This window comes from Alligator sinensis, unplaced genomic scaffold (assembly GCF_000455745.1).
Source record: "Alligator sinensis unplaced genomic scaffold, ASM45574v1 scaffold222_1, whole genome shotgun sequence".
In the NCBI taxonomy this organism is placed as follows: Eukaryota; Metazoa; Chordata; order Crocodylia; family Alligatoridae; genus Alligator; species Alligator sinensis.
This window is the reverse complement of record NW_005841912.1, coordinates 1,985,196-1,996,652: the sequence shown is the minus strand read 5'-3', so window position 1 is coordinate 1,996,652 and position 11,457 is coordinate 1,985,196. Positions and strand designations below refer to the sequence as shown.

At 44.7% G+C, this 11,457-nt stretch overlaps 1 protein-coding gene across 9 annotated transcripts in view; it reads right to left on the bottom strand.

The window, feature by feature from the left end:
* Positions 1-11,457, bottom strand: part of ANKRD17 (ankyrin repeat domain 17) — a 137,965-nt gene that overhangs the window by 21,145 nt on the left and 105,363 nt on the right. For all 9 annotated transcript variants that reach the window (XM_025198058.1, XM_025198057.1, XM_006018767.3 and 6 more), the window contains 4 exons: positions 9,611-9,786; positions 8,236-8,398; positions 6,761-6,856; positions 2,182-2,298 (listed from right to left, as the gene is read on the bottom strand). In XM_025198058.1, coding sequence (XP_025053843.1) covers positions 2,182-2,298; positions 6,761-6,856; positions 8,236-8,398; positions 9,611-9,786 — 552 coding nt within the window. The remainder of the gene's footprint in view (positions 1-2,181; positions 2,299-6,760; positions 6,857-8,235; positions 8,399-9,610; positions 9,787-11,457) is intronic.

Here is an 11,457-nt window from a genome sequence, read left to right as displayed (position 1 = left end):
GTTGGGGGCCTAAGGCGAATTCTTGGGTGGTTGCAGCCCCCACCCCGTAGCCCCCTCCCAGCATTGCCATGAAGAGGCCGGTACCATCACAGCCCCAGCCCACAGAGGCACCCCACCCCACCCCACCCCATGTATAGATCCACAGGCATGCGCCCCCATGCCTTCCCAGGGTGCATGTCCCCATCCCCCCACACCCGCTGGATGAGCCGCTTGCGGTTCCGTCCTATGCCCCGCTCCCCGCCCCGGTTGTGCAGTGCCTCCCCTACCCCAGCCCCAGCCCTGCTCCCGCCCTCACCGCTGATGCAGCTGCCTGGGCTGCCCCACATTTTGAGGGGGGGTACATGCCCCCCCCCATCTGTGTGTCAGGTAGAGGCAGTTGCTGATATGTACTGGGTTTTGCGCCCTGAGTCCCGCTGCAGCTGGCCTCGGAATGGCCTGACGCCATGTGCATCCCACCACTGTGCAGAGCCTTGCCCCCTGCTCACCTGGTGGCGGAATGTACCACTGGGTCCCAGCTTAGCCAGGTACACGTGCTCCCCAGGCCTCCCCTGGGGTGCGCACAGTGGCCAGTACCCCCAGCACGTGCCCCTGGACAAGCCGAGTCCCAGCACCTGGCTGGGCCGGGGCCTGGGCAGGGGGCAAGTCTCAGCCCAGCAGCGTGACACACGTGGCGTTGGGACATTCCTGAGCCAGATGCAGTGGGGCTCAAGGCGTAGTGCATAGCAGCAACTGCCTCCACTCCGCACACAGGTGGAGGGGGGCAACATGTTCTCTGGTCCTCCGCCAGGATGTGAACAGCAGCAGGAGCCCTCTGAGCCCCTGCACTTTATCATCCCAGCACTCAAAAAATCAGGGAACAGATCTTCAAGGAATCTGTTTCTAAGCACTTGGAAGAGAAGGTGATCAGGAACAGTCAGCATGGATTCACCAACGGCAAGTCATGCCTGACCAACCTGATTGCCTTCTATGATGAAATGACTGTCAATGCAGGGAGACCAGTGGATGTGGTGTACCCTTGATTTTAGCAAGGCTTTTGCTACAGTCAGTCCTGGGACCCATTTTGTTCAATATCTTCATCAATGACCTGGAAGATGGGATGGAGTGCACCCTAAGCGAGTTTGTGGATGACACCAAGATGGGTGGAGTAGTAGATATGCTGGAGGAGGATAGGGTTAGGATTCAGAGTGACCTAGACAAGTTAGAGGAATGGACCAAAAGAAATCTCGTGGACCATGTCACCACGAGCTCACAGGCGCATGTTTCCTGCAGGACAAATAGCAGTGGCACACATTTTCAGGGGGTTGGATTACATGACCTCCTGAAGTCCCTTCCATCCCTAATTTTCTATGAATCTATATCTGCACAACAGCAAGTTCACACTTCTCAATGAGTTCAATCTGTAGGAACCAGACTTCTGTGGATTATGTAAATAAATTGTTTCTTGGTATGAACTTTTCTTGAAAGGTTTCTTTTAATAGAGTATAAAAGAGGTAAAGCACAAAGAAAACTTATTTCAGCAAATAGTGACTGGTTTATAAATAGATGCTACATGCAAAAAAAATATCAATTTAAAACTGCATTCTTTTATATTTGCACAGATCATTTTACAATGCTAAACAAAAAAAAGCAGCAGCAAACAGGCACAAAATTATATTAGACAGTCCAAACCCAAAGAAAATATCATTCAATTTCTAGTCATCCACAGGGTGAATATACAATGTCTAAACCAGTGGTTCAATGTTTCTGGACTCAACGCACCCCTTGCTAAAATGAAGGCACCTCTCAGAAAATGCCAGCTCTTAATGTTTCTATTACATACAACTCAGAAAGGAGCACAACATGTTGGAATGTTTTTACCACGATGGTTTCCTATTTGAAATCTCTGGGTTTTATTTCACGAATCATGTTCACACACCTAACAACACTGCATTGCATGGCAACTCCAGGCACCCTTGGAAGGATCTCAAGGTACTCTAGAGTGCCATGGCACCCTGGTTGAAAATCACAGATCTAAACACTCACTGGTTCTCTTCTTAGGGTGGAGAGGGGCAGGTAATTTCATGCAGCAAAATTCTCCACCGGATTTTTCTTTTTTAAATTATTTTCAGGTCCAAGCCCTGAATAAATTCCCATGGTGGTGGTTAAGGTATTTAGCACTTCAGATGATGGGTGATTTCTTACCTTCTCCAAATCCAGTTCTTCTAAAAGAATGCTTGCATTTTTGTTTGCTTCAGCAGCCTGTCTATCTTTGGCTTGTACAATTGATTCCATACAGAGGTGGCATTTCTTCAGCATCTCCTATAACAATCAAGTAAAACAGTCTTCTGTCTGAAGAAATAAAGCCAATTCTTGCCGTTGTTCACAAATATACACTTTCAAAAGGGATTTACAGCCCATTGAAGAGCTTGTACAAATTAATGTTTTTTAGAAAGAAAAACACATTAATGGTTTTTATATTTGAGGGAGTTTTAAAAAACAAACAAACATATTTTGTGCCAATGTATTAGTCTTTGTACAGTCAATATGCTGAGAAAGCAGCACAATCTCTTATAATATAAGCAACAAGTGCTGCATATTGAAAATAAGTATTTTATGTCAGATGAAGGGCAGTTTGGTTATTCATAATACCATATTAAGAAAGAAATGGACTGCCTCCTACCTCAATTTTGAATTTAATTCTTGAGAGAAAAGTCTTATGGGTCAGCCAAGCCATCTGTTTTCACTGAACCTGGTCAGCAAGATTTTCCACACTATTCATGTTTCAGTCTTATTCCACACAGACTACCAGTATGGCTGAAAGAGCCATTTTCATTTTAATGTCTGCCTGCTCTATCAGTAGCTTCTCTGCAGAGGCTATGAAAAGTGACAGTATGAATGATGAGTGTGGATTGTTCCTTCCCTTGCAGAAGTTTCACAGACGTTGGACCAAGGCCATGGAACTAAATTTGCAGTGCTCGCAACAAAATTCTAAGGTCTTTCTCAACTTACAACTTTCTATTGGCCAGTTATTCTTGTGCCCACCACTTCCTTCTTTCAAACATTTATTTTACAAAATCACGGGATCATAGGAAAGTAGGACTGGAAGAGACCTCATGAGGTCATCTAGTCCAGCCTCCTGCTTAAGGCAGGATCATCCCTGACTAAACTATAAATCGTAAGAGACCCATAAATCAGGGATGAGAGAACTAGTGCCCTAGTAATTTGAACAGAGAGAAGACAGTGTCTCCTCCACAGATACTACATCAGGGACATCAAACAGGACAAAACATTTGATTGAAGATGGTGTAGGTGGGAAAGAGATGGCAACTATTAAACAAAGATGGGCAGAAAAGGAGATATTGAAAATCTAAGCAAATACTAGGCCTGTGCGAATACGGAAGTATTCGATTCAGATTTGGCCAATCTGGAGGACAGCGACTTGAATCAGTCTCCATTTGATTCGGCCGAATCAGAATTGGAGATTTGGTGCTGTTTCAGATCCGCTGGGGTGAGGCAGGCATAGCTGGGCGCCTGCTCCTCCGGCTGTGCCTGCCTCTCCGCAGTCGGGGGGAGAAGCGGGAGAAGCCCCCATGGCTTCCCTGCCTGGCCCCATACCCTGCCTGGCACACACCCTCCTGCCACTTAAAAAAAGCACCCTGCATTCACCAGCTGCAGCAGGGGTTATGGGGGCTCTGGGCCTCCTGGCAGAAGCCCCCCGTCCGCCCTGTACAGCCCCCACTCCCCAATCACACCCCACCCAGCCCCGACCCTGATGGCCCCCCTGCCTGGCCCCAGCAGTCCGGGAATAAAAAAACAGAAAAAAACCCACAGTCATGAGCTGCAGCAGCAGGGATCAGGGCCTTTGTGGGCTTGTGGTAGAGCCCTCCCACGCAGCACGGGGGATTGCCCTCCAGCCTGGCACCTGAGCGGCAGCTGCTCTATGGCGCGTGTGCAGCACAGCCTGGCAGGGCGCTGCGCGCTGTCTGGGGCCTGGGGTGGTTCCACATGTCAGCCAGAGCCCGGTAGCGCTCAGCCTCAGCGACCCCCAGTGTCCCTGATCCCTGCTTGTCCCCGAATCCCGCTGCTGCAGCCGGCGAGTGCGGCTTTTTTTTGTGGGTTTTTTCTGTTTTGTTTTGTTTTTTGGGGGGTTTTTTTGAAGTGCCGGGAAGCTGGGGATGGGCAGGGGATGAGGCCAGGCAGGGCAGCCAGGGGATCTTCTCCCGTGGCTCCCCTCACCCGGGGAGAGGGGGGCACAGCCAGAGTAGCCGCGGGAGAACCTGCAGCCACCCGGCTGTACCTGCCTCTCCCTGGCTGATCCGAATCTCTCCGAATCTTTTCTGAAATCTCCTCTGAATCAAATCGACGACAGAAGCTTTGCACAGGCCTAGCAAATACCCATCTAAGTGAAGACATGCCTCTCAGTAGGAAGGGACAGATATTTTTTTTAAAACAAATTCTTGGCGAATACTCACATACTACAGTGATTGGGTCGATATAAACACTTGCACTGGTGACATTAAATAGCTTGCAAACAGACAGACCATTGCAGATTAATTAAGAAGTCAAAGAATATTGTTGCGTTATGAGTTTGTCATGGCTCCATGCAGAGCCTGAGTTTCAAGGAGCTTATGCAAGGACAGTGAGGATTGGCCAGGTATTTGGTGCAGGCAGTAGCCATCTGCATCACCACCATCCTGTTGTTATGATTTTAGTGTGGATGTCTCATTTCTTTTGAAAACTTTCAACTTCTGCTCCTATCAAGCCAAGTCAGAGATGAACGGGACAAGAGCTTTCACACAGGAGACATGCTACACAATTAAAGCTGGGGCGCACCAACAGAGAATTTTTTGGCCAATACCAATGGCCGATTATTAACCAGCCATATCGGCTGATACCAATCCAAATGCCAATATGCAGCTTGGCAGCTTGAAGAGCAGCATCCAGCTGGTAAGTTTGCGTGTGGGAACGGGCATGGCGGAAGAAAGAGGCGTGAGGGCGGGGTGCAGATCAAGGCTCCCCACAGTGAAGGAGAGAGTAAGGCTGGGGGAGGGTCAGGAGCTGCTCAGCTGGGGTGGGGCAGGGCATGGGATGGATGCACAGATGACTTGTCTGCAGGGGGCTGGCAGCTCTTGCCACTGCTCACACCCTGGGGGAGGCATGGAGGGCATGTGCTCCCCATATCTGTATGTGGGGCAAGGCTGGGCTGCCTCCTGCGAACTGGGGCCAGGGGCTATGCTGGCCTCTTCCTGGCAGGGGAGTTGGGCCAGGGCTGTGCTTGGTGCAGATGAGGGCAGAGAGGGAAGCAGCACTGGGAAGGAGGGCTACAACAAATTTTTGGGTGGCTGTAGCCCCCTACACAACCCTCCCTCTCAGCACGGCTACTGACTGCCCCGAGCGCAGCCCTGGCCCAACCCCCACATCAGGAACAGGCTGGGGCAGCAACCAGCCTGCAGCTTGTACTTGCCCCATGCAAAAATGTAGGGGGCACATGCCCTCCATGCCTCCCATGGGGTACACACAGCAGTGGGAGCTGCCCCCCTCCCTGCAGAAGAGCTATCTGCACTCCCTCCCACACCCTGCCCTGCCTCAGCCCCGCTGGGCAGCACCTACCACAGTCCCTGCCCCTATCCCAGCCCCACTCCCTCCCTCACTGTGGGAGCCTCAATTGTACGGACGGATGGATGGACGGACATCCCTTCTCCCCCACAGACTTATTGGCCAGACACTGCTCTCCAAGCTGCCGGGCTGCATTCCTGGCCACGCGCATGCTGCGGCTACGTGCATGCATGCAGCATTTATTGGTAACATTATCAGCCGCATCAACCTAAAAAGCCAACTGCTGATAATATTAATTTTCCTTTTTATAGTTGCTGATACAATATAGACTAATATACTATCGGTGCACCTCTAATTGAGGCCAATCCCTTCTAAACAATTACTTAAATATCAAAGAAATTGCGAAGCTTGTAATTTAATCATTTTAGCCACATACCTGAATAATTATATTTTATAGGTTCAGACTCACTAAGAAATAAGTATTTCAACTTTAGATACTGAGTTCAGGTTCAGAATGACAGTGGTTCTTATAAATATTGAACAACATAAATGCTGGAGAACATTATTTCAGTAATGTAGTTAAGAACAAAGGACTTTAGGATTGGCATCATCTGAATAAGCAAATATCACAAATAGATGACACAGAATGGAATAATTTTTATGCAGGAAGAAAGCATGTAGTCACAAAAAGTATGTCTGCACTACAATTAGAGCTTGCAGCATAGCAATGGCAGCACTGGTTTCAGCACAAGCTGTAAAAGCCAGTCCTGGAAACTGAATACATATTCAGACACCTGCCACAATTACTGTACTATTAGGACAGCCATATTAGCACTAACTTACATGTCTATTTCTTCTGCAATCACACCTCCAACTACTGAGCAGATGTAGCCCAAACCTGCACTAATGTTTGAAAATATACAAAATTTTGCTAATCTGAAAAATGTGCGAGAGCAATTGGAAATTGAGAAGAAATCATGACAAGCGTTTTTTTTTACCTCCAGTTTTAGAGAGCCAACTACTTTGCAGTATTTGGATTTCCCACTAAAGCTGCTCTACTCAAAATTATTACCATTTTTAAAAAGTGGCAGACTTGGTGTGCCAGTCAAGCAGATGTCCTTTTGTATATTCTCTTAAGTCACAATTACTATAATTCTCTTAGCATCACTTTTTAACCTTGTTAAAATCCTGCTAAGATGAGATAGCTTAGAATACCTGCACTTACCTTGTCAGTAATTGTTGCTATGTACCTCATACATTCTGAGTCTGATGGAAACTGGTTTACTTCTTTCACTAGGTAGCGCACCACTTTTACATGACCCTGAAAATTTAAATTTCAAACAGTCTTACTTCACATTAAGCTACCAGCATTTTTAAAAGGAATAATTTTCAAAGAGTTGCATATCCAAGTTGGTATCAAAGCTTTATTATTAAGTCACCAGGAAACTACACTTCAAAATATCTCATATTTTATTTCATATTCTTTAGTCTAGAGATGCTTCAATCACCATCCCCAGCCTTGTTTCCTTAATTAATTAAACAGTAAATTATCATTAATAATTTTTTTAAAATCCCTCTGATGCCAATACTTTCATTCTTCTCCATGTTCACAACAGAAAAACAACCCTGATATTGAAACCTGGTAGAGGGGGCCTCTTCTTAATGATGTATAGAGCCTATTATTACCCTTTGAACAATAGTTGTTGTGCAAGAGAAGGAAATAACTTACTTTTATAAAGGTCAATTTTTTATACCATTAACAAGATGAACATGGAAAGAGAAACATTGAGGCAAAAATTAAAAGCTTATTTTCAAAATAAGAGATGCTGCTAAAAAGTTACAATATTTCTACTGTACTAAATTAAAACTAGTAAAAGTTGCATTGTTCATTGATAAAAGCCAGTGACAGAATGGCCATGAGAAAGCTATTGGTGTTAGAATTTTAGGAGAACAGACTATACTGGGACTTTCATCACTACCTCCGCAAGGTAATTACAAGCAATTTAGTAAATTATAAGAACAATGCAACATCACAATAAATAACATTGCAACTTTTGGGGGTTGGGTAGTTAATCTTTTCAGAAATTAGTTGGGAAATATATTTGGTAAGAAACAGATAGGTTTGAAAGGAGAAAGCTATTAGAGCCTAAAGATTGCCATACAATAGGGCTGAGAAATAACCACAGTCTGATTTGCTTACTGATCACCGTATATATCCATTCTTTGATTGTCTAAAATAAGCTACCTAGCTGCGGGTGAACTGCCCTGCGCTCTGATCAGTTGCACCAGTGCCATTTCAGATGGAGCCATCGAGCCTGGCTCCATTCGGTGCCCCACCCCACTCCAGCTGGGCAGTGTCTACCCCAGCCCTACTTCCTCCCTCACCACAGGGGGCCCTGATTTGCCCCCTCCAAGCCACTTCCCTCCCCATCCAGCATAACAGACTTATCAGCTGCACACAGCTTTCCAAGCTGCCGGGCTGGCAGCAAGGCACACTGCATGCTGCGCTGTGGCTGCATGCACACACAGGTATTTATCAGATAAGTTATCAGCCACATCAGGCCAATTTCCGATATAGTCAATTTTCTTTATATCTGTGCTGATTTGATATCAGACCAATGTATCACTGCACCTCCAATATTTACAAAGAAAAAACATTATAAGAAGGTAAGGAAGATGTAAATCAGACCCATGCTTTACCTTCCGAAAGGCTGCCATGAGGGGAGTTATTTTTCTGTTGTCAGCAGCATCCACATCTGCTCCTGCTTGAACTAATAGCTGAACAACATCTAGATGCCCACCATTTGCAGCAAGCCATAGAGGAGTATTCCCCTTCTTGTTCCGTACGTCAATGTGAGCTCCCCTAGGAAAATGCACATGTTTCACCCAAAGATGGAATGCTTGAAATAAGCATGAATTTGACATGCATAAATTAAATTGCCTTTTACCCTTAAAGTATTGTATTTAATGATAGGTTTGGCACCTGAATATTTTTGAAATTGTGTTTTCTAACCTCATCAAACATTATCATCTACATAGGCTGATGGTCAGCCATAGCAAAAGGATTCTTTAGGCCAGGGCTGTCCAACTTCTAAAGTCCAGTGGCTGCATGCCCAAAGGCTGCATGAGCAGGGCTGCAATAGTGGGTGCAATGGGTTCCCCGGGCTGCACCCTGCACACACAATATGGGTGTCCCTCACCCTGCTGCATTATGCAGGCAGAGGCAGGCAGCCCTGCTCCTGTGTGGAACAGCATCCTGCCTCACCTGCAGCTCCTTGCAGGCTCCCCTGTGGCACCATGCTCCAGGCTGCCAGCTTCTGCCAGCACTGGGGGGCTGCACAAGACAACACAAGCTGGGGGAAGGAGGGGGATCCCAAGAACCTGGCTGCTGTTGTAGGCAGGGTAATATGGGCAGCAGCGGCCAGGTGAGAGCCCTGCAGTCTGCAGACCTCCAGGTGCATAGCCCTGCTTTATGCTTTGAATAATACTTTCAAATCAGCTCTCATTCCAAAATAAGCTTTAGACACAAATACAATACTTACAAAAACCCCAGACATCAGCAAGTTGTATTTAATCTCTGATTTAGATAGCGCTATATCAGTAGAAAAAAACCTCATATAAAATTTAATACACCGGCTAATAACCAGTATTGTAACTTGAGCACCCACTAGAAATCCAGGCTCAGAAGCTGAATCTTCATTTCTAATTATAGATTCATGTTATAATCAGGCTTAGAAACAGAGCAGGTATGACAGCTGTTTTGTTACCTAACATAAAGGGCACTGTTGAGAGCTTGTGCATTGTAATGTTTAAATTTAACAGGACAGAAGGTTCAATAGGTATTCCAACAGTGAGGGACAGAATCTTTGATCAAGCTGCTACATAACGAAGGAAAAAATGAATGGCTGATCCAATACAAAAAACAGCTAAAATAGTATTTAAATAAAGCACTGATTTTAAAAGGTTGCTATTGTTCACTACAGTCCTAGAACAGTTGAATTAATTTTAAATAATTGCCATTAAAACCATGATAAGAAAGTAACATTTTATAATAGCACAGCATTAAATATGGTACCTGCTAATGAGAAGCTCACAGAACTTGTAGTGCCCTTTGTCTGCTGCTATGGTTAAAGCTGTATCTCTTGAGGAAGGTACTGGGGGAGCATTAACATCTGCACCTTTGTCCAGAAGAACTCTGCCCACCTCTGCATATCCACCAGATGCTGCTTCCATTAATGGTGTGAGACCAGTCTAGGTTAAGTATGGGGAATGAAAAGCATTAGAATTTACAGTTGCATGTCGATGTTACTCCTGTTTTGTTTTGTTTTTTTGTTAATAAAGAGAAATATACTGGTATATTGGAATTTATATTTCAAACATTACTTTGCAAATCAAATTCATACCGACTCGGCAGCACTTAAGAAAGAAAAAAAATTGGCTGCAATTAAGGATGTAAATTTTCAGGAATTTTTGAAGCCATGGAAAAAACATTTTTTCCCCTGGAAAAACACGGAAATTTTGGGCAAATTTTAAATATATGCAATACTTATTTTCTTAGCACCCTTTACAGATCTAAATTCACTTTGCTACTTTAAGAACATAAAATGTATTATGTACAACTTGGTTTGGTCATAAAATTATAATGTTTGGGATATTTATTAAAAGTATCATTTATTCAGACAATCACAAATTTACTATTTGAATTTACTTTGAAAAGTTTTAAATAGTTGTTACAAATGGAGCTACAAGCTGCTGAACTCTAAGGAACCTAGCATCTCTTATGAGAAGCAGGCAAAATTAAAGTTGAAAATAGAAGGAACCATCAACATTATAGTAAAACAAAGAAAGTGATTATGTATTCTGGACTTAGTCTCCTCCACCGTGTCAAGCAGTTACAGAAAGCACTCATTTTTAGAAAAAGCTGAGAAAAAAAGGGGGAAAAACCAAGACACATTGAATACAAATTCTGTTACATGAAACTTTGTCTAATCAGTCTCATTTTCTGAGCCATCACTATCAGCAGTTTCTGCTTCTTCTGATCCTTCATTTTTATCGTCTTCATGGACTTCTGAAAACTGAAGGTTTGCCTGGATTGGGACAAGCTTCTCTACTCTTTCACATGCTAGTTTATTTCTTGATTTGGTGCGAGTATTTTCAAACATAGACTAGTTTCTTTCACATATTGTACAAGATGGAGGAACTTGAAGCAAGTGAGAAGCAAGAAGAGTCAGAGGCTGTGTCGTGCAAAGGCCATGTTGCAGGAGGGATTTATTTTGCTTGGCAGAGTCCCAGATTGCATTCCTGGACCAAATACCTGAAGATGTTCTGTATTCTGCAACATTTGAAAGTACCTTTCCAACATCAAGTCCTAAGTGTGTTGCTTGTTTTGTAATCCAGTCAAATGCAGGAGCAGTGCTATCTTCACTAACATTTCTGCCTTTGAATCTTGGATCCAAGAGATTTGCCGCAGCATGAATCAATGGGTGACAAAATTCTTCCCGTCTGTTAATAAAGTCTTTCACTTTTCTTTCTTCTGTACTTGTAAGCAGAGATGCACTTAGATTCTCAAAAACAGTTGGTTTTATCTGGGGTATTTGGTAAGGCATGTCTAACAGAAGTGCACCGTCTGATTCAGATGTAGCGATTGCTGAAGAAACTGGCTTTAGATCCTTCAGGCATGTGCGAAGTGGCTAGTATTCGCTTCGGATTCAGATTTGGCCGATTCAGGGGACAATGATTCGATTTGATGATTTAAATTACTATCCCGATTCAATTCGGCTGAATCTGATTCATAGATTTGACTGCTGTCGAATCTCCGAATCAGCCATGGCAGGCCCATTCCCCACCCACTCTCCCAGCCGGACAATGGCAACCCCACCTGCCCCAGCTCCCAGCAATTTGGGAAAAAAAGCCCTGGTTCAG